The sequence below is a fragment of the Phytophthora cinnamomi genome (genome assembly GCF_018691715.1).
Source record: "Phytophthora cinnamomi strain GKB4 chromosome Unknown Contig1, whole genome shotgun sequence".
NCBI classification, from domain to species: Eukaryota; Oomycota; class Peronosporomycetes; order Peronosporales; family Peronosporaceae; genus Phytophthora; species Phytophthora cinnamomi.
In genome coordinates this window covers 338,017-359,177 of record NW_027150934.1, presented here as the reverse complement: position 1 = coordinate 359,177, position 21,161 = coordinate 338,017, and the positions used below count along the sequence as shown (strand labels likewise).

Sequence of the window (21,161 nt, the reverse complement as noted above, 5' to 3'; positions counted from 1 at the left end):
GTCGTCTACCAGACGATTCGGCTCAGGTGGCATCGGTAGTGGGCATCGGCACATGATCCATTTCGAAGTGGGAATGCTCTTCCACCGAGAAAGTGTTTTCCATTGTTGTCGAAGCTTTTCGGTTTAATTTATTTTTATAGGCCCTGATCAGGATTAACTCGAGGCTTACTTGTATTCCCAAAGTTACATGTGTTATAGTGCAAAAGCGCAATACAGTATATATAATAAGAGTACATGTAAAAATTACCAAGACGTCACATTGTTGTATCATGAAAAACTTTAAGATCTGCAGCTCCATCAAAAGAAACGGTTATTATCGAGGCCCCACACCTCACCAAATGCAAGGCGAAGAAAATTTGGCTGAAAATTGCCGTCGTGCACAGAAGCGGTTTGGCTACATCGGAGTCCGTCACACCATCGCATAGCCCGTTGGTAAGCATCATGAATGGTATGTACCGGCCTAGAATCAACTTTAGCGTGTGATCGAACAGGGCGCCACTACATGTAGATTCAAGCGGCGACTTCAAACGTACGTCAATTATCAACACAAAATTATCTTAACAGCTTTGTTCCTGTGGGCGTTTACGGCGCGGGGTGCACAACTACACACTACTTCACTACTCACTATCTCCTTCGTCCTCGCTCTCATCGTTTCGCCCCAAAGCTGATAAATAACACTCAATTGCTTCGTCGTGTCGCCCGCGCTCGTGCAGGATACGGCCCAGCAGCGCCACGCCAGCGCCAGTAGGCTGCTGCTTCAGACTTGTCATACACGCCTCCTCAGCGGCGGCAGGTTGGCCGACCTTCAAACGGCACTCCGCCAGCATGTACCACAGCGTGGCATTCGAACGCTCGATACCGGTGGCGCGCGAAAGCTCCAGAATTGCAGCCATGTACTCCTTCTGCTTCATGTAAAGCTGCCCGGAGCGGATCGCTCGCGCCACAGTAGCATGAGCCTTCTCGTACCGAGCCACGCGTGCCTTCGCCTTCTGCAGCTCCTTCTGCGCCTTCTCCGCTCGCTTGGAGGCCTCACTGTACATGTCCAGCAAATCCGGCAACTCCTTCTGGTGCTGAAGTATAATCGCTTCCAGCTCCGAGATTTGGCGCATGATTTCTTGGTCCTTCTCGGTCAACTTGTAGTTCGCAGTCGTCGGGGCCTTTTCCTTCGCCTCTAAACTAGCAGGGTCAATTCCAGCGATGGCTGCCTTCTTAGCCCGAAGCTTAGCGGCCTGGTCGTGCTTCTCTCGGTTCGCCGCGGCAATTCGCTTGGCAAGAGCCTCGTCCTCGTCGTTGCTGAAACACTCGTCGTCGGCGTTGAAGCAATTGTCACTGCTCAATGAGAACTGCGTCGCCTTAAATTCGTCGAAGTCATCGTCAGAGATAGACGAAGTGCGCGATGACGTGCCACCACTATTTTGAGCCGGCGGCTTTCTGCCGTCGGACAGCGCATCTCGAAGCAGCTCGCTGCTGCGTCGGAAACTGGCATCACCAGGGTTTCCACGCCGGAACGGAGGCATTTTCTTATGAGATTCACCGCGGACCTGCTTGTCGTGCTGACGCTGACTTGGTTTTGCTGCATCACGTCTTCTCTCACTTACTGGCGCCGCTTTACGTCTGCTCGGCCCTCTAGTAGATTCTTCATTTTCACTGTCTTCCTCGATCATCGGCTTTAAAGTAGTTTTCTGCATCGCCGCTTTTGCTGGCTTGGGATTCAGATACTTCTGCGTGATTGCCGACACTTCAAAACTTTTCACACTGCTCGATGAAGCGCTGAAGTCGAGATGCTCCTTCTTCTCCATTGATTCTTGCGTTCGGCCCTTTCCTGGTCTACGCGCCTCCTTTTTCTTAGCCACGCGTGCATTAATTCTCTTGGGTTCCGGGTCTGAGGGATCCGACCCAGCCAAACTGAAAATGGAGAAGGCTGAATCTTCGAACGCAGTTGGCTTCTCCTTCTTGCGCGGTGGCGACCGTTTTGGCGGCGGTGGCGGTACCTGTGTTTTCACCTCTTCAGTCGCATTGATAGCGGCATAGAGATTACTCAAGGTCGACGAGGTCGTGCGGCATGTAGAGGGCGTTTCCTCACGCATTTTGCCGCTGACACGCTTGACGACACTGGGCCCCGGACTTCGCATCTGCTCATTCTTTCTGCTCCTGACCGGCTCCGTGTTCGGTATGCGGTGGCGCTCTTTCTGTGCTGGTGACTCGCGCGAAGACTTCTCGCGCGGGAGCTTATCGAAAAGGTCTCTCTCATGTAGAGCTCTGTCTCGTCGGTCACGCTCGCGGCGTTCTCTCTCACGAGGATCTCTCTCGCGTAAGTCCCTGTCACGGCGCTCCTTCTCACCAGGGTCCCTCTCACGGCGTTCCTTCTCTCGAACGTCCTTGTCACGTCGATCCTTTTCACGGGGGTCTCTCTCACGCCGCTCCCTCTCGCGAGGGTCTCTCTCACGCCGTTCCTTCTCCCGAGGGTCCCTTTCGCGCCGTTCCTTCTCACGAGGGTCTCTGTTACGCCGTTCTCGTTCTCGTTCTCGCGGGTCCCTGTTTCGTCGCTCTTTTTCACGAGGATCGCGCTCGCGCCCGAGGTCTTTCGGACGCAGATCTCCGTCACGCGCAGGCTTGTCGCGCAGCTCCTTGCTGTGCGGAGACTTTGCTCGCGGGGACCTCATGCGGCGCTCGTGCGCGGCGTTGATGGCGCGCGGGTCTCCTCCTTCCCGCCGCATGAGCCGCCTGGGCTCGTCGTAGTCGGCGTCTCCGTTCCACGTCCTGTTGTCGCGCCGCGCGGCCTCCAGCGTCCTCCTGGCCCCTTCTCGCGGGCTGCGCACGCGGTGGCCGTACTCCCTGTCGTGCGACTCGAGCGTGTGTCGGCGCGGCACGTCGGCCGGCAGGTCGCGCGAGGGCGGCGGCGGCAGGCCGCGCGCCACGTTGCGGCACTTGGGGTAGCACTTGTCGCACACGCGCTGCGGCACCTTGGAGAGCGACGTGGGCACGATCACCTTGTTCTTCGAGTGCTTGCCGCAGACCGAGATGCCGCAGTGGCGGCAGTGGTGGCGCGCGTTCACGAGCGAGAAGGGCGCGGCGCACAGGCCGCACTGGTCCTCGACCTGCCAGCGCTTGGGCTTGAACTGGGCCATGGCGCTGTTGCCGCGGGGCGCTGCGGCTGCGGGCGGCGGCGCCTGCGGTTGTGGCATGGCGTCAGATAGTCCCAAGGGAGGGGAATTGTCTGCTTGTCACGCGTGCGCTGCGCCTCTGCTCGCGCGGTCGTCGTCGCAGTCCTGCTTTGCCCCCCGAGTCCTCTCCTGCTCTCTCCTCTCCTCTCTGCTCTGCTGGCCGTCCGTCCGCCGACTACCGAACAAATCCGCCGCTTTCCCCCCGAGACGGAGCGCGACGACGTGCGTACAGGACGTGCCGGTGTGAGCACGAGCTGCAGACTGGCGGCGACCGCTTCGAGCAGCAGCTGAGACGCTGGGAGGGCTGCTGTCTGGGCCGGACTTACGGTTCCGCGCACCCTCGCCGCGCGCGGAAAGACAGGCGGCCGGAGAGCGCGCGAGAAGATGCGCAGGGAGCGAGCGGAGCTGCAACTCGAAGCGAATTAGCTGCTGGAGCTGGAGCTGGAGCTGCAGAGCGCCTCGCTGGTCGAGGTGGCTGCGGACTCGTGCGCTTCGGCCGCAGCGTCTGGAGGCTGTAAAGCTGCGCTGCGAGCGGTGGAGACGGCCTTGCTGGCTGGAGCGGGGGCTGCTCGCCTGACGCGCGCGGAGTGACTTGACAGTGCCGCGGCTGAGTGCGTTACGGCGCCAGCAGGTGGCGCCATCTAGTTGGTCCACCCACATACAAACGCCCAGTCATCTCGAGCCTCGCCTTTGCCGGCGCAGCAGCTGTTTAGGCGGGCACAAAAATTGGGAAATAGTCCGCCGATGCGGACCAAAATGAGCTATGCATGATTTAAAATAGCAGCTCCATCCATCACCTGCGCGCCAAGATGGACGCGTTCCTGCGGCGCCAGCTGTTCGCGGCGGACGTGGCGGTTCTCCTGGGCCAGCCGCCGGATGACGATGCGGACGACGGCGCCGAGCTGCGCGCGCTCGTGGAGACACACGGGGGCGCCGTGATCGCTCACCAGGACGCGACGGCGACGGCGGAAGACGCGCGCGTCAACGTGGCGCTGCTGCTGGAGCTGACGCAGGAGCAGGAGCGAGACCGGGACGAGATGCTGCGGCTCAAGACGCTGCTGAGCTCGCGCTTCCCGCGCGCCCAAGTGCTGCGCGCGCAGTGGGTGCGCGACAGCGTCCAGAAGAACCGGCGGCTCGCCACCACCAGCTACCGCGTGCCGGAGCTGCAGCCTGCAGAGTCTGAGGAGCCTGCAGTTGCTGCGGAGCCGCCGGCCAAGAAGCAGAAGCTGCAGACCAGCAGCGCGCACTTTTTCGCCGCTGCGGGCGCGGCAGAGCAGGCGGCAGAGCTGCCGGAGCCGCATTTTATCCCCTGGAGGACGGTGCACGGCTCGCTCTACGTGCTGGACGCGCGCGCTCAACAGCAGCAGCAGCAGGACGAGCAGGAGCCCGAGCACAAGCGGAAGGTCGCGGGCTTCGACCTGGACGGCACGCTCATCATGACCAAGAGCGGCAAGAAGTTCGCCAAGGACAAGGACGACTGGAAGTGGTTCCACGCCACGCTCGTGCGGGACAAGCTGGCGCAGCTCGTGCGCGACGGGTTCACGCTCGTCATCTTCTCCAACCAGAACGGCATCGCTAAGGGACACATCACGGCCGTGCAAGTCCAGGTACGGAGCTCGCTACCCACTTTTTTGTCGTTGCTGCTATGACTGACTGCTTCATCGCATGCGACGATGTGACTGCTGTGTAGAGCAAGCTGGATGCAATCGTCAAGCAGTTGAACCTGCCCATGCTGGTGCTGCTCGGAACCGAGAACGACGCCATGCGCAAACCGCGTCTAGGCGCCTGGAAGGAAATGGTCAAGGTGCTGAGCTCGAAGGGCGAGGAGGCGATTGATAAAGAGGCGAGCTTCTACTGCGGAGACGCAGCGGGACGGCCAAAGATCGCAGGGCGGGCCAAGGACTTTGCTGCGACGGACTACAAGTTTGCGCTCAATGCGGGGATCCGCTTCTTCACGCCGGAAGATTTGTTCCTGGGCACGAAGCAGCGGCTACACACGCGTCCTGACACATGGGAACTCGGCTTTGACCCAAAATCCATTGCCCTCACTGATTCTGCTGGTAAAGTGCCGCTGAACATGTTATTGATCGGATTGCCGTGCCGGACTCACTCGTGCTTTGCATTTGAAGAGCCGCTGCTAAACCCAGTTTCGGCACAGGTTACCAAGTCCGACCAGGAAATGGTTGTTCTCGTAGGCCCACCAGCATCGGGAAAGTCGTTCTTCGCGAAAACGTACCTGAGTTCCTACACCTTAGTGAGCCAAGACGAGTTGCGTACTGCTGCAAACTGCAAGAAAAAGTGTCTGGAGGCGATCGCGCAGAAGAAAAGTGTCGTTATTGACAACACCAACCGCGAACCACGCACAAGAAAAGAGTGGATCACAATTGCCCAGGACAAGGTGAGTTTTATTGGTCTAACCACGGTATATTTCGAAAATACTCACGGGATGGTGCTCTCTTTCGTCAGAATGTGCCGATTCGATGCTTCGAAATGGATGTCCCCAAGCCGCTGTCGATGCACCTCAACACATTTAGGTCGCTGACGGAGCAGAAGAAAATCCCCGACGTCGCCATCCACGGTTTTTATAAGAACCTTGTGCCACCAACGGTAAGTGGATGACGTGCAACGCAAAATGCATGGGCTGCGATAATGACGCGCAAACGTATCTGTTAGGTCAAAGAAGGGTTCGCTGAGGTTGTGAAAGTCCAATTTCGAATCGACAAAAACGTCTCCGAAGCCGACCAAGTGCTGCTGCAATCCTATATTTGAAGACTCGGGTGCTTGGGGAGGGCTCAAGCTCGCTCACTATTAATACCATTGTGCGCTTCCTCTATGTTGATGGTCCAGCCTTGCGTTCGCTTTCGGTGGTGGTGTATTTTGGGGTTTGCTCAAGGCACTTGGGTGAGATCACCAGGCTTCGTATGTCTCACTCTTCCACTCTTTCGTGGAGACAGAAGGGGAGAGCGGCCGAAGGAGGGAACGCGCGAGCGTACGCAGGCGATGTCGTCCAAAATCAAGGATGGACTCTTTATGGGGGACATGGACGCTGCCCAGGATGCAGACTTCCTGCAGCTGAATGGGATCATGCATATTGTCAACTGCGTACCTCGCCAGGTCCCTAACATTTTCCAACAGAGCCTCGGCCTGTCATATACCGCCTGCGATCTGGATGAAGTGCTGCGGCGACCTTTTTTCGATCTCAAGAACCGCGAGTTCACGCACATCATTCAGCTTATCGACCGGGCCCTTGAGAGAACCGAGAGCGTGTTGGTGCACTCGCTGAATGGCATCAACCGCAGCCCGAGTATCATGATCGGATACTTGATGGTGAAATACTGCTGGGGGCTCGATAAAGCGCACGAGTTTGTGATGACTAAGCGTTCGGATATGAAGCTCCACGAATCCTACATTGACCAGCTTTGCTCGTTGGAGGCGCAGATTCAGGAAGATCGCCCAGCTCGTGCAACGGAGCGCCAGCTCTACGAATGGAGCACATATAGTGCTGATCCAAAGACTGACGAGGTCGTACTCATTCACACATTCCTGAATTCTGCTTCGGCCCCCGACGCGAATACTGCTTCAGGTAGACGTAACGAGTCTACCCGACGTCATCGAGAACGACGGTTAACGTGGATCGATCAGACCCCAGAAATGGTACGTCGGAACGCCGATGGCAATGTAGGTTGTGTTCTGACTAATACCGAGTTTTCTTCGAATTCCAGAGGAAGCTTCATCCGTCGTTGTTGGTTCGACCGGAGCGCCCACCAAACCATTCCTACAGCAAGATGACTGCGGTAAGCAGCAGGGATATCTCGACGTTAAGATACACGTACTCGATTGAACGTGCATCGAACTCACCAACTCTTGTCACTGTAGGCTAACGGTTGGGTGGACTTGTTGGATCCCTCGCCTGCACTAGCTCATCAAGCTAAAATCACGGTAAATTGCTGTACTATCCCGATAAATGACATTCAAAAGGCTAATGTTGAGATCATTCCTGTGCGTAGGAGATGGCAGCAGAAGCAGGCCTACTAGCAACCCGAGTGGCGTTCGCGGACTTGTCCACTTCTAAATACTTGGACCCAGCTGGCCCCGAATTCGACTTGTCCGTTTCGTCGGCTGCAGAAGCTCCGTTAGTGCACAGCAGCAAGCGCCTTCACTCCTTCTCCGCACCAAAGAGGACCGAGGTTTTAGATGATGAAGCGTCAACGTCGCCGTCAACGGTCAGCGAGGAGCTCGATTTCATGCCAGAGGAAACGACGGGTAGCTCCAACCCGCGATACCTTCGCGAGACCCTCGCGTCCATCAACTCGCGCCCCCGCCGTGTGTCAACCACAGGCCCTACTTCCTCTTCGTTTCGCTCGTCGTCGACCTCTACCAAGCGCGTATCGCTTCCAGCGAGTGGTCGTAGCTTTAGCTCCGGTGCCATCTTGGGCTCAACTGGGTCGAGGGATAAAGCACCAAGCGCTACACCGAAGGGTGTGGCAAAGAGGACTGGGAAACCAGTCACAGCTCCGGGTTCCCGAGCTGCTTCAAGCACCGCGCCAGGAGGGCGTGTATTTTTCAGCGTCGACTTCCCACCGCCACAGTCTTCGTCGGCGTCTCTCTCGAGTCGTGGCCGAGGTGGTCACATCCTTACGGGCTCGACACGTCGCTCAATGGCCGAGCCGCTGTCCCAGCAGCCTCAAACCTCCGCCCCCACGCGTCCACGGACGGCACCGCCTCGTGGCCGGAAGGATGTCGAGACGAAGGATCTACTGCAGAGCAAGAAGGTGGAGTTGGGCGGCTTCAGTCGCATCACAATCGACCCGAAGTCGTCGTCGTACCGGATGCACTCGTCCGTCGACTACGCAGCCATGGATGTCAACCCTGCTACTAGTAACTCAGCCACCCGCGGCATCCGTCGAACTTCAACCTCCACCACCAGTGGCTATAACCGAGCTAAGACAGCTCGAGCTTCATGGCGGTAGGAGCAGCGGGGCACACCACCGACTGGCAAGAAATTCTCAAAAAACTCGATGGAAAACCAAAACAGAGATGCGATCGCACAATGATTCTGATGAACACGACATGGCTGTTGATAGTTGACGAGCGTTTTTTTTTTTCTTAGTAGCTAACCTTGGCTGATTCTGAAGAGACGTAGCTGCGAAGCTGCAGCATGGGGGCTGGTGCATCGGCCCAGTGCTCTTGTTTCACTTGGACACCTCCTGTCAGTCCTCCAATCCTCAATGTGAAGCAGACTACCGACTCGATGTATGTGCCGGGTTGTGAGCTTTGGAACTGTAGGTGTTTGTTAACTGTTGCGCTGCTTGTGCTTTATCTTGTGCAGTTGTTTGGGGCTTCAGGTGGTATTCGAGATTGATGTTGCTTTGCCAGGAACGCCACTTCCAAGTGGAATGGCCGAGATGAATCTTCCGATAGCCGACCACTTGATACTGTCAACTCATACGAGTTCATCAAGTGCAGGGTTCTTGCACCGTCTACCACTTGTTTTACTCAAGCGCATGCTGTTGGAGCTTCTTGGAAATAGGAGAACGGCACCGCTACAGCAGCAGCCAGTCAGCCAGAGCAACTCTGAGCTGGTCATTGTGGTCCCATCCACGACGTCCTATTCACCACTTCAGTTGTTTGTCACCAGTTCATCATCAGTTCGCCAGTGTGTGCATGTGCTCTTTGAAATCGCAAACGATGATGCAAAGCAAGATTACTTGCTCGCATTTTCACTGCTTCTGTGCGTGCGTTGCGGAGCTAGCGCTGGCTGTCGCTGCGGGTGGCGCCAACAGCATATAATATCACCAGACATGGAGCTGCACGAAATCTCGCACTTTATCGCAACGAAGCTGGTAGACATCAGTTCTTGCGTGCCAGCGCGACTTTTTCAAAAACTGATTGCTCTTTCTTTTGTTTGACAGCCACAATTTCCAACCAATACGATACAGACGAGGCCATTTTATCATCTCCAACTTGGTCTGCGCGATGCAAAGAGTGCTGAAACCTTCGAAGTCAAAATCTACGGGCATAATGTGCAGCGGCCGATAGTCGAAAAACCATACATCGTAAGCTCTGCGGAATCGCCAACATGACTGCGTACTCATTTATTTATTTTGCATAGGTGTTCAAGATGGAGCTTTGCCTAGGCGACTTGACGTGGCGAGTTGCTAGAAGATACCGCGAGTTTGCAGAACTGCACGCTCGTTTGAACATGGTAGTTCAGGAGTGCACCCTTCCTGTGCTACCACCTACAAAATGGTAAGGTTATGACGAAATGGCATATGTGTACGAAGACTCACATCTCAATAGGTTTGCAGCGACAGAACACAACTTTCTTGTGCAACGACAGCGGTTACTTGAGAACTACCTCAAGGGGGTGTCCATGGTTGATGAGCTCCAGGATTCAGTCCCGCTGCTTGTATTTCTCGGAGGTGAGGGCTAGAAACTGAAAGTGATTGGCAATCTTGGTCTGACTCGCTCGAAATGCTACGCATCGCTAGTGCTCTCAGCATCCTATGTCAATCACGTGGCTTTACGAAGGCATAGACGGCAGATCCTTCACCTCCAAATTCTCGAATACTACACCCAACCTGGGGATTTGATCCTCTTCAATGGTCGAGCCAAAGTAAGCGCACTCCAGCGATCAGTGAGTACTCTTAGTATTTGCCTTCGAGACGACTCGAAGATTATGACAGCGTTATCTGACGAATTTATCCGCTTTCCATAGCTGACGAGAGCAGAATGGGATCATGTCGCCGTAGTCGTTCCGTCTCGCGACAAGGGCCACCTCCAGCTTCTCGAGGCGACAGGTGACGGCGTTACGCTTTCCCCTCTGGTGCGTTCGCACTTGCTTGGTTGTATCTTTTCCAAAATTCTAATAATCCAGACCACACATGATTTCTTCGCAGACTTCGCGATTGCTAGCATATTCGACCTTCCACGTCCGGTATTTCGCTCTTCGAAAACTCCGCACGCCGCTGCTTTCACGAGCTGTTGTGAACGACCTACTCGAGCGATTTACAGCTGAGGTGGGCGATCGATGCAGGTAGGAAAAATTTCTCTCTACTAACCTCAGTGCTTTTCGACTCGGCAGGTGGAGGGACTTTCGTACGGACTAAGTCTGCGAAGACTCCTTCACACTAGACAAGCATCTCTTTCTCGTGACAGCACCTTCTTTTGCTCCGAGTTGGTGCGTAGCAGCCCCAAGTCCATTCAACCATGGCAATCGCAGCTTACACTAATGATTCCGTGCCTTTCACAGGTCGCACAAGCGTACAAGGCTCTCGGAATCATTTCCAGTTCCGTCGAGGCCAACGATTTCTGGCCCGGGTCATTTTCGCCCGGAGACTTCGTCGACGCCGAACTTGGTCGCCACGGCGCATCACTGAGCCCCGAGGTCATCATCGACTGCAAACTGCTAGAAGTCGCCACCGCAACTAAACGAACCCAATCAACTTTGAACTAACTCAGTTGTCATACCAATCTCGGATCCTGTAATCTTGAAGAGACGCTTTCGTCCTTGGTGGCCCTTCACCAGTCTTGATCTCGCGTCAAGAAGATGAAGAAGTTGTTCAAGTTGGCGTCCAAGTTCCACGGTGTGGGGCCCGTGGTTTTCGCGTGGCACCCCAACGGGACGTTCCTGGCAACGGCCGGCAAGAACGGGCTGGTCCACATCTTCGACCGCCAGGGTGAACAGCACGACGAAATCGGCCTGGACCTGACGGCACCAGTCATTGCGCTGGAATGGGACACGGAAGGTAGCACACTTGCTATTCTGCAACAGGGGAGCAGTGTCGTGCCTCTATGGGACAATGGGACGCGCTCCACGTTGAGCTTGGACACGAACCTGAAGGACCCGACGTTTGCTCGATGGTCCCGAGAAGGATCGCTGCTGGCGGTGGGGACCCAGAAGGGGAACCTGGTGCTGTACAGCAAGGTCACCCGGAAGCTCGTCCCTGTTGTGGGGAAACACTCGCGACGCATTCTGTGCGGGTCGTGGAACGGGGATGACAAACTCGTGCTGGGAGGCGAAGATCGAATGCTCACGGTTAGCAACCCGCAGGGTGACACCATTGAACAACGCGAGCTCAGCCACACGGTTAGTGGATTTTGCTAACAATATTTGTCCAAACATTTGGAGCCTTTGCTCGCTTTCTAACATAGTTGCCTCTGGTGGGGTGCGTAGCCGTGGGATATCAAGTTCGGACGAAAGCGTGGCGACTCCATGAAGGCAGCAGAGCAGTTGATTGCAATTGCGCTGTCAAAGGCGATCATCCTGTTCAATTTGCAGGATCCATCGAATCCTGTCGAACTCACTTTCCAGACAGTACGCTAGCACAACTGCTCTTCGAAAGTTGGGTGGTCTTCGAATCTGACAGGTGATGCGATCTCGTGTTCGTAGCACTACGGCAACATCATATTCATCGAGTGGTTTGCAGACGGCATGATCATGATTGCCTTTTCGGAGGGATACCTCATTGTCATCTCCACCAAGATCGATGTAAGTGCAGCTTCAGTGCTGAACGAAAGCCATTTACTTTAACCTTCTCTGAACATTTGCAGGAAGTTGGCGAGGAGTTGCAGTCCCACCGCTTCTTTTCGGAACGAATTTTCACTGCTTGCTACTCACAAACGCTTGATCGAGTGGCGCTTAGCGGTGAAAGTGGAATCAAGGTGATCGATATGACCACCTTCACTGAGGTCGCCGCAGACTCCATCAAGCTCTCTGACACAGAGGTACATTGTCGATTACGACTATGGGCGCTTGTATTCCACACTAACGAATCGGGTCTGTATTACAGGAAAATGAGGCTCATTTGATGAGTTTCACGTCAGATGGACAAATTCTGACCGTAGCGACTCAGGGCGGGACAGTGCTCAACTTCTTGGCAAGGATGCCTCGCATTCACGACCACTACGGCCACTATGTCGCTTATCTCAGCTCGCTACGTGAGTTGAGTGTAGTCGACACGCGCCGCAATGAGACCGGAAGCAGTAGCAGTGGTGCGATTCGCATTGCATTGTCTGTGGAGCCTTCGTTCGTGGCTATCGGCCCTCGCCACGTTGCAGTCGGCATGAATAATCGCGTGTGGTTTTACCGCTGCGACGGATCTTCAGCTGATGCGCTGGTCAATGAGCAGCAGTACCTCGGACGAGTTGCCAGCATGAAGCTTAACCGCGACTACGCAGTTGTGCTTTGCGACGGAAAAGCTAGTTTGCATCTCATTGAGCCGGGAGGTACCAGCGGATCGAACTCGCCAACGAACGGCGGTGAACTACAGGGCGAGCATGGGAAGGTGTTTTCAGGCGGAGGTCGAGACGAACGCAACAGCGAGATCAGTGCTGTGGCTCTCACGAAGGATTTCTTCATTTACTCAACCACCAACGGCACGGGATCGATCCAATTCTTCTACCTAAACGCTTGGCAGTTCCTCGACGGCTGCACATATCGTCACGAAGATGGTGTGGGAATTGTGCAGCTCGCACCGAACAAAACCGGCACTCGAGTTTTCTTCCTCGACACTAAGCGACGCGGATACATACTCAATGTAGCTACGCGCGAGACCATGAGCGTCCCCAACCTGCCTACCAGCACTACGGGCGTGCTTTGGGACATGGTGGATCAGCAGGTTTTCATTGCGCTTCAGCCAAAGGAAATGGGAGTCTTCCAATTGGCAGACGCCACGATTCGGGGTCCTGAAGTTACTCAGCTTGGCGTCCTTGAGGTTCTCCCTGATGGCGACGTACTTATCGCTCCGCAAACAACACCCGTGCCGTCCGACTTGGAGCCAATTCTCGTGAGCGACGGAATTGTTACGTGTCAACACGCATCAGGAGGGGGTCGATTAGCCTCACTAACCGCAGTGACACACGACCAGCTTCGCAAAGTTCCTCCTACCTCGACTGGAGGCGGCGATCCCGAGAAAGCAGCCTTCAGGCAGAACCTCAGCCTCTTACGGCTCGATGAAGCATGGAGACTCGCTTCGCGTATCGACCAGCGGGATTACTGGCTTGCTCTTGCTGGGCGTGCCATGCACACGCTTGATATTCCAGCATCTCGTCGAGCTTATCGGTCCCTGGGAGACTCCGGTATGGTGCTTGGTCTCGATCGCCTAGCCGATATCGAGGAGAAGAACCTACTGGCAGGGCACGTGTGCATGTTGTTTGGAGACTATGGTGAAGCTCGTCGTCTCTTCTTGAATTCGAGTGACCCGTTGGCAGCTCTACACATGCAGCGGCACCTGCTGCAATGGGAACAAGCATTGAAGCTGGCTGATTCTCTCGCGCGCGACCTCGTGCCGGAACTTAGTGCTGCATACGCTACACAGCTCGAATTCCGCGGTGAGTTTGACGCCGCACTGAGGATGTATGAGCACGCTGCCAATGCGATTGAGAGTATCAGCCGTGATGAAACGCTAGCGAAGACACCAGAACCAGAAGCTGCCGCCAAGCTGAACATGCAGAGTCTCGCTGGTGTTGCAAGGTGCACCTTCCGCTTGGGAGACTTGCGTCGTGGCATTAAACTCGTTACGGAGCTGGGAGACTCCGCAGTGTTCAAAGAGTGCGCTGCCATCTTGGAGTCCATGAAGCAGACCGCCGAAGCAGCAGCGCTGTATGAACAGGGTGGCCAGGTGGAGAAAGCTGCTCAGCTCTTTGTGCAGATGAAGAACCTGGCTCGTGCAGCGCCGCTCATGGCTCGAGTCAAGGCTTCCAAAGTGCATGCACAGTTTGCTCGGGCTAAAGAGGCCGCAGGTGAATTCGCCGCTGCAGCCGAAGCTTACGAACGAGCTGGTGAAATGGACAATGTCGTCCGTCTACAGCTTGAACACCTCGATGGCGCCGAGCGCGCCTTTGAAATCGTTCGCGAGACTAAATCGTCCGAGGGCGCATTGTCAGCGGCACGCTACTGCTCCGAGGCCGGTCGTTATCCCAACGCCATCGAGTTCTTGCTGCTGGCCAACAAAGAAGACGAGGCCTTCGCGTTGGCTCAGCAGCACCGTGAGGTCGAGTATTTCGCGGCTACATTGGGTCAGGAGGACATGTCTGCTTCGAGGGCATCGCAAGTGGCGGAGCACTACGAGAGAACTTCGCCCGAACGCGCCGCCGAGTTCTACCAGGCTGCTGGGAATTACCACAAGGCGCTGAAGCTGCTGCTCGCCTGCAGTGCCGCAGGCGGAGGTGGAGCTGGCGGAAGCGGATCTGCCGCGGATACTGCACTCGTTCGCGCGATTGAAGTCGTCGGTGCAGCTCGCAACGACATGCTCACGCACACGCTGATTGACCATTTAATGGGCGAGCAAGACGGCATTCCCAAGGACCCGCACCACATCTTCCGGCTGTACTTGGCCCTGGGCAACTACACTCAAGCCGCGAAGACTGCGGTGATCATCGCTCGTCAGGAGCAGGAGCTGGGCAACTACAAGCTGGCGCGCGATGTTCTGGTCGAGACATCTCGCCAATTGCGCGCTCGTCACCTTCGAGTGGCTCGAGAGCTTCAAAACGCTCTATCGCTGCTGCACAGCTACGTGCTGGTCAAGAAACTCGTGAAGCGATCTCAGCACGGCCCGGCAGCGCGGATGCTCGTTCGAGTAGCTCAGCATTTGTCCAAATTCCCGACCCACGCCGCCAACATCCTCATTTCGGCTGTGATCGAGTGCCAGCGTGCTGGTTTGCGCGCATACAGCTACGACTTTGCCGCGACCTTGATGCGCACGCCCGAATATCGCGGCTCGATGGACAAGGACATCCGTCGCAAGATCGAGGCCATCGTGCGCCGCCCCAACAAGGAGCAAGCGCCTGACGAGCGAACCCCGTGCCCGTACTGCTCGCACGAACTCGCCGAGGCCGACCTGGACTGCCCCACCTGCAAGAACTCCATCCCGTACTGCATCGTCACGGTGAGTGCGTTGAGGGCCTCAACACTTCAGAACCTGGTATGTCAAACTAACAACTTGCTGCTGTCTGCAGGGCTATCACATGGTCAAGGACGACTGGACGCAGTGTCCGCGCTGCACGTTCCCAGGCCTGCACTCGCAGTTCGTGGAGCACCTGGCGACGGACGCGACGTGCCCCATGTGCGAGCAACCGCTGACGCCCGAGGAGCTGCACAAGGTCCCGGAGAACGAAGTCGTGCTGGACGACGAGGTGGCCCCGGAGGCTGCGGACAGCGGCGCGTCCCCCTAGGGCTGCAGGTTGTTAGCTACTTGGTGGTCTATTATCTTGCAAATACATGTACGTTACCACTCTCGCCCGCTTCAACTTGTGTCCGTCCCCATCTCCCGCTAGTCGCGCTCGACTCAACTCGACGTCCTCGTCTCAGGACATGAACTGCATGACTTTCTCGTAGACGAGAAAGGTGACGGCGCTGACCGGGAAGGCGCGCAGCATGGTGGCGCTGAAGCCCTTGAAGAAGAAGCCGGGACCCTCGAGCCGCATCCTGTCGCGCGCGATCTGCGCCACGCCCTGCTGCGGGCCGTCGAGCCGCTGGCTCTGCACGCAGCTCTTGACCACGTCCTGCGGCATGCTGACCATCCACGAGAGCATGCCGGCCACGCCGCCGGCCAGCATGAGCTTCAGGTCCGTCTCGTCCTCGCTGCGGCCCTGCGTGAGCGCGCGCTTGGCCGCCTCGTAGCCGCAGAAGTAGGCGCCGAACGCCGGCACGTCGCGCAGCAGACACACCTGCCATCCCTTATACAGCGCGGCCGCGCCGTGCCGCCGCAGGATGGCGCGCCCCGCCGCCAGCGAGCTGTGCTCGGCGCCCATGGCGCCCGTCTGCAGCTGGATCTTGACGTGCTCCGACGGCGCCGCGAACACGACCTGCACGAGGCCGGCGCTGGCCCCGGCCGCGAAGTGCTGCGCGCTGCCCAGCGGCGCGTCCGAGCGCTGCAGCGCGCGCACCACCTGGCCCTGCACGCCGAAGACGGCGGCGTTGATGGGCGCGTTGCTCAGGATGGGCGACAGCAGCCCGCGGTACAGGCCGGCGGCGCCCTCGGACGAGACCACGCGCCGCAGCGTGCGCACGACGCCGGCGCCGGCCTCGCGGCTGGTCTGCAGCTGCACCTTGACCGTGTCCAGCGGGTGGCCGGCCACGATGCCCGCCACGCCGCCGATGGTGCCGGCGTTCAGGTCCTTGGCGATGTCCAGCCACTCCATTCGGCCGCGGCGGAAGGGAAGCGAGTGAGCGAGCGAGCGAGCAGCTACGAGATGATACGATCGATGGAGGTCGAAGTGGGATAGGAGCGCTTGAAGACGAGCGTGGTGTGCTGCACATCACTGCGGATGCAAGGACTTACGGCGCCGCAACGGCGACTTAGCCAACTTCAACGCGTTGAACTTGTCGGCCACGTGGGGAGTGACTGGAGCATTGTCTCAGGACGCCGGTGGATGGGAGGCACAGCGCTCGATGAGAAGTGAGGGCGCGTCCAAGTTGTTGCACTACATGCTCTGTAGTCGGCACGACTACGTCTTGAGTGAAAGCTTTATCGTTGTATTTCCTTTTTTATTTTTCGCTACCTGCTAGTTATGCATCGAAGGGGTACAGCGCCTCGAACAGGTACATGGGGAAAGAGGATTCTTGCGCTGCTGGGCGCTCGAAGCACATCGCCTTGGGCGCGAGTGCGGGATCCCTGCTCTCCGAGCTGCAGAACGGCGTGTCGTAGGCCCAGATGACCTTGGTCTGGGTCTTCACCCACTCCGGCATCGAGCTCACCGACGTGTTCTGCACGTTGAGCGACATGATGAGCGCCGTTGGGCCCACCAACTGCGCTGGGAGCTCTTTCAGCGGGTCGTTCTTGAGCAGCAGCTCGGGGATGACCATGCCCGGAGGCATCATCGCGAGCTCCGGAATCGTCTCGATCCGGTTCCCCGCGAACGATAACATGTAGGGCGGGAGAAAGATCGTTTGGTACGGGATCTCGGTCAGGATGCTCTTTTCGAATATTACCCTGGCCAAGAAGTGCCACCGCAGGTACAGGTCGGCTGGGATCTTGGTCAGGTTGGTTTCACGCTCATCATGGTCGCAGGAAGAGGCTGCAGCAATCCCTGCGGAAACTCAGTCATGTTTGTCTTGCCGAGCAGCACGGGCAGCAGGCGCGTGTGAGCCGTTGCGGAGATGGAACTGTCAGCGTCCCAGCTGACGATGGTCGAGTTGTAGATGTGAATCATGACAAGGTTATTAAAACGCTGGATGCCAGGAGGCATTACTAGGGCTGGGCAGTGCACAATGGCCAGCGTAGAGAGTGCAGCTGTGTCCATTTTACTGAACGACGTCGTGTTTGGCGTCACTGTGCCGAGCGCATGGCAATCGTACACCAGACTGGAGCACGGTTCCTTTCCGTCAGAGAACCAGGGTCGAGTCACTGCGCGATAGCCAACGACCTCATAGTGCGATGCACGGTGTGCAGCCAGTGCATGCAGAGCGAGGATAATCGTCCCCCAGATGACAAACAACGTGATGGCGATGCCATCTTTCCACTTGAGCAGTAGTTGAACGCTCCTCCACTGACCCGAGCTTTGGGAATTAGAAGCATCCTGAACTTCTGTGTTAACCTTGTCAGCCTCCGGCTTGGCGGCCGTGGACTTTACTGCTAAGGAATGAATTGCTTCCTTAGACGCGCCAGGAATTACTTTCACATCGCCACGCCCCAGTAACTCGCCCACTGTCACCAATGACAGCATGATGCTGAGCTGCGGAATCAATTTGGTGCCGAAATCGAAGAGGCCGGAAGCGAATATTAGACGATTCTCGAGAACCAACTTGGTGATGGCGACGGGATCGTACAAAAAGTCACCATTCTTGAACAGTTTGTTCGGAAAGTTGAACGCTTCGACGTATGGCACAAAAATCATCAGGGGCACAACTGTCATGATCCCAAAACTGATCATGGCGTCGTATATCAACGTCACCGCGCGTTCGAGAGCAGGCTGCTTGCGAAGGAATAACTCGGTTGCTGCAGTTGACCAACAGTTAACAATCAGCAGCGCCACAATCAAATTGTTCAGCCCCACACGTGGTAACAGGATACTTCCTCGATAGGCTTGGTACGTCTGTTCCGTAAGCAGTTCATAGAAAAAAGTCACTTCAACGACCCTATTCACAAATACCAAGTCGCAAAATAAACATATTCGCTAAATTTCAAAAAGTCACAAATACGCAATTTCGCTTAGCTCGATGGCGCGCGACGGCCTCCTGAAGAAGGCGCCGGCCGCCGGGGAGAAGAAGCGCGCGCGCGCCAAGAAGAGCGAAACGCCCAAGAAGCGCCGGCGCCGCAAGAGCTCGTGGGACTACGAGGACAACGACAGCGACGCCGAGTTCGAGGCCAGCGCCGCCGCGGACGAGAGCGACGAGGAGGAGGAGGAGCCCAAGCCGCAGCCCAAGAAGAAGCGCGGCCGAACCCGCAAGGCTCCGGAGGAGAAGAAGCAGGAGAAGAAGGATGAGGAGAAGAAGGGGCCGGTCAGGAGGAAGAAGAAGGAGGAGCTCACGGCCGCGCCCCGCGACGAGGACGCGGCGCAGGACCGCGCGGCGCTGGAGGAGAAGCACCGCAGTCGCAAGCGCCAGTACGAGCTGGACAGCGAGCAGCTGCTGAACGAGGTGCGCGATCTGGCGCTGGCCGAGAAGCGGACGCAGGAGAAGCTCATCGAGAAGCTCAAGCGCGACGTCACGACGCTGTCCAGGCAGGCGGAGGAGGAGCGCAAGCGCCGCCAGAAAGAGGTGGACCGCATCGTGGCGGAGAAGGTGCGCGAGATCGAGGCCCAGCAGCGCAGCAGGGACGATGCGGACGCCGAGAAGGCCGCGCTGCGGGAACACATCAAGGAGCTCGAGTCGCAGTTCGCATCCTTCAAGAGGAGCACAGGACCCGACGACGTCGTGACGGTGAACGCCGCTGCCGCTTCGGCCTCTGCAGGTATTTTTTATCTTGAGCTGCTGATATGCTCTTAGATATTTTACTGATAGTTGAGTTGTTTTGTGGACAGCCATGCAAAACAGCGAAGCCATCCTTCAGCTTGGCCAGGCGAACAAAGTTCGGGCTCTCAGCTTTTATTCTACGGGTTGGTCGGTCCAGTTATCTTGACACGGTGTTGCGTGCTGTTCTTGTTGTTGCTGCTACTTTGCAGCTGCTGGAGATCTACCGCCTGGTGACAAGCACGGACATTCGGTTAATTCAATCGACCGACGACGACGACCAAGAAGGCGACGACTGCACTGACATCGTATGCACGACCAAGGATTCGGCGACGGGGAACCAATTTGAGTTCGAGCTGGCTATCCCTGCGATCGCCTCGAGTGAAATCGAGTACCTTCCGAGCGACAACCCTGCGACGAGCATTCACGTGCCATCATATTTACGAGTACGTTGTCTGCAGTTGCTCAAAAGGTCTTTCTGGAGTTTTAATGACTGTGGTTTCGTGCTTACAGGAAGAACTGAGTTTCAATAGGTCCGAGATGACAAAATTCATCCGGTCAGTTCTCGACGTAGTCATTAGAAAGAAGAAAGCATAGGCACTGAGTGGAGGTAGGGTGCTGCATTGCTATCTTCAACACAGCCACTTCCTGTTTTGCTTCTTATTCGTGTGTGCCGTCCTACTAATAACCAAACACCACTGCTGACATGCTAAGAATGCATTTGTCACAGTCATGATCTCAGTATCTACTCCTCCATTGGTACAGGCTCCGATTTTGACTCTGTGACCCATTCAGCCGGTACCAATTCAACGGGATTATCGTTAGCTGGGTCTCCAGTCTTGATCGCGGTCGATTGTGAGATGGTACGGAACTGCTTGTACTCGTCCTTGGAAAGAAGTGATTCCTGGATCTCGGCGACCTCCACCTTCTTCGGCTGAATGATCACGAGATAGCCATCCGACTGGTTCTGTAACAAAGTCAAGCAGGAAGAAAACCATTATCACCTCAAGCTGCCAGGCCAAACAAGTGCCATTAACAGCAGACGCACCTTTTGCTTCAGCAGCTCCGGTTCCGTCTGCAGACGCTCGTTGACCTCAATCAGCGCGCCCCGGATGCAGCTGTAGAGCGTGAATTCGTGGCCGCTCTTGCACTTGAGCACACAGAGCACCGTCTTGGGCAGCATGAACTGCCCACCCTTCTTCTTCTTGCCAGTCACGCGGCTGTCCAGCACGCTCTGCGCGAACTCGACACTCATGATCTCTTCCTGCATCACTGGGTGCGACTCGGCCACACCCACCACACACAGGCGGTTGGAGTGCATGTGCACGTACTGGTCCTCCATGGGTTTGCCGTTGGTGTCACACGAAAACATCTCCGTGTAGTAGCGCTCAATCTGTCGTCACCAGCAGCAAGTACTGTCAGCCTCCTATCTCCCCTCCTCAATTGCGTCACTGCAACCCACCATTGTGCCCCTGCGCTTAGAGGTCACGGCGCCTGCATCCGCTGTCTGGAACTGCTCCTCGGTCCGATGGATGGCCTGCTCCCGGATGAGCCGCCGCTGGGCCGCCACCGAGTGCGAGTCGCTGTCATTCACCTCCGACCTACAACACACACAGCAGAACACTCATCGTCACCAAATAGAGAAGCAGGGAGAGATTGCAACAATGAGCAGCAGTGGACGCACCTCCCGTGGGCGAATTTGCACTTGTCGCCGAACGGACAGCCCTCGGGCTTGCCGAAGTGTTTGCACAGAGCGCTCTTGCGCAGCCGCTCGCGCCTCTCGACGCGCCGCTTCTTGGCCACAGGGGCGGGAGAAGGTGGAGAAGACGTTGGAACTATCGGTTCCTCGGCTTTCATTGCCGGGGGCGCGGGCGGCGCGGCTGCATCCACTGACTGCGTCGTCGCCATTGTCGATGAGCTGAATTGGTTGCGTCTATCAATCGACTGGTGTTCTGCTCAAGTGTATTGAGGATGCACCGTAACAGATCAGTTTAAGTGACATTGCAGATGGTGTCTCTATTTAGGGTCGGTGTAGATCAACTGAAGCTGCCAGGCATGAGGGTGAAGCCTGGTCTGGTAGGCGCTGGAAGCAGCGTGTTGGCTTC

General features: G+C 56.6%; 9 protein-coding genes across 10 annotated transcripts; 5 read left to right on the top strand and 4 right to left on the bottom strand.

Annotated features, from left to right (window-relative positions):
* Positions 1-617: 617 nt before the first annotated feature.
* IUM83_06245 (Tetratricopeptide TPR1) lies at positions 618-3,185 on the bottom strand (the record flags this gene model as incomplete). Its single annotated transcript, XM_067930433.1, has 1 exon — positions 618-3,185. The coding sequence occupies one exon, from the start codon at positions 3,183-3,185 to the stop codon at positions 618-620; it is 2,568 nt and encodes an 855-aa protein (XP_067800448.1).
* Positions 3,186-3,973: 788 nt separating this feature from the next.
* On the top strand, positions 3,974-7,199 carry IUM83_06244 (polynucleotide kinase 3'-phosphatase; the record flags this gene model as incomplete). The annotated part of the gene is made up of 8 exons (XM_067930432.1): positions 3,974-4,771; positions 4,855-5,224; positions 5,294-5,562; positions 5,631-5,771; positions 5,838-5,848; positions 6,119-6,818; positions 6,887-6,958; positions 7,041-7,199. 8 exons carry the CDS (start codon positions 3,974-3,976, stop codon positions 7,197-7,199), a joined length of 2,520 nt encoding a protein of 839 aa, XP_067800447.1.
* A 623-nt stretch (positions 7,200-7,822) lies between these two features.
* On the top strand, positions 7,823-8,134 carry IUM83_06243 (Dual specificity phosphatase; the record flags this gene model as incomplete). Its single annotated transcript, XM_067930431.1, has 1 exon — positions 7,823-8,134. One exon carries the CDS (start codon positions 7,823-7,825, stop codon positions 8,132-8,134), a length of 312 nt encoding a protein of 103 aa, XP_067800441.1.
* Positions 8,135-9,366: 1,232 nt separating this feature from the next.
* On the top strand, positions 9,367-10,620 carry IUM83_06242 (ribonuclease H2 subunit A; the record flags this gene model as incomplete). The annotated part of the gene is made up of 7 exons (XM_067930430.1): positions 9,367-9,413; positions 9,465-9,586; positions 9,656-9,801; positions 9,883-9,990; positions 10,064-10,183; positions 10,249-10,344; positions 10,417-10,620. 7 exons carry the CDS (start codon positions 9,367-9,369, stop codon positions 10,618-10,620), a joined length of 843 nt encoding a protein of 280 aa, XP_067800440.1.
* A 93-nt stretch (positions 10,621-10,713) lies between these two features.
* IUM83_06241 (WD repeat-containing protein 19) lies at positions 10,714-15,338 on the top strand (the record flags this gene model as incomplete). Of its 2 annotated transcripts, none has more annotated exons than XM_067930429.1 (6): positions 10,714-11,253; positions 11,341-11,481; positions 11,557-11,655; positions 11,718-11,891; positions 11,957-15,052; positions 15,141-15,338. In XM_067930429.1, 6 exons carry the CDS (start codon positions 10,714-10,716, stop codon positions 15,336-15,338), a joined length of 4,248 nt encoding a protein of 1,415 aa, XP_067800443.1. The 2 variants fall into 2 exon arrangements, with proteins under 2 accessions (XP_067800443.1, XP_067800444.1); XM_067930428.1 differs by having other exon boundaries at positions 15,123-15,338.
* Positions 15,339-15,470: 132 nt separating this feature from the next.
* Positions 15,471-16,307, bottom strand: IUM83_06240 (Mitochondrial Carrier (MC) Family; the record flags this gene model as incomplete). Its single annotated transcript, XM_067930427.1, has 1 exon — positions 15,471-16,307. The coding sequence occupies one exon, from the start codon at positions 16,305-16,307 to the stop codon at positions 15,471-15,473; it is 837 nt and encodes a 278-aa protein (XP_067800442.1).
* A 367-nt stretch (positions 16,308-16,674) lies between these two features.
* Positions 16,675-17,148, bottom strand: IUM83_06239 (Reticulon-4-interacting protein 1; the record flags this gene model as incomplete). The annotated part of the gene is made up of 1 exon (XM_067930426.1): positions 16,675-17,148. The coding sequence occupies one exon, from the start codon at positions 17,146-17,148 to the stop codon at positions 16,675-16,677; it is 474 nt and encodes a 157-aa protein (XP_067800295.1).
* Positions 17,149-18,324: 1,176 nt separating this feature from the next.
* IUM83_06238 (N-acetylglucosamine-1-phosphotransferase subunits alpha/beta) lies at positions 18,325-19,653 on the top strand (the record flags this gene model as incomplete). Its single annotated transcript, XM_067930425.1, has 4 exons — positions 18,325-19,057; positions 19,128-19,174; positions 19,269-19,502; positions 19,570-19,653. The coding sequence occupies 4 exons, from the start codon at positions 18,325-18,327 to the stop codon at positions 19,651-19,653; spliced, it is 1,098 nt and encodes a 365-aa protein (XP_067800296.1).
* Positions 19,654-19,801: 148 nt separating this feature from the next.
* IUM83_06237 (protein fam206a-like) lies at positions 19,802-20,964 on the bottom strand (the record flags this gene model as incomplete). The annotated part of the gene is made up of 4 exons (XM_067930424.1): positions 19,802-20,023; positions 20,105-20,449; positions 20,519-20,657; positions 20,741-20,964. 4 exons carry the CDS (start codon positions 20,962-20,964, stop codon positions 19,802-19,804), a joined length of 930 nt encoding a protein of 309 aa, XP_067800297.1.
* Positions 20,965-21,161: the final 197 nt, after the last annotated feature.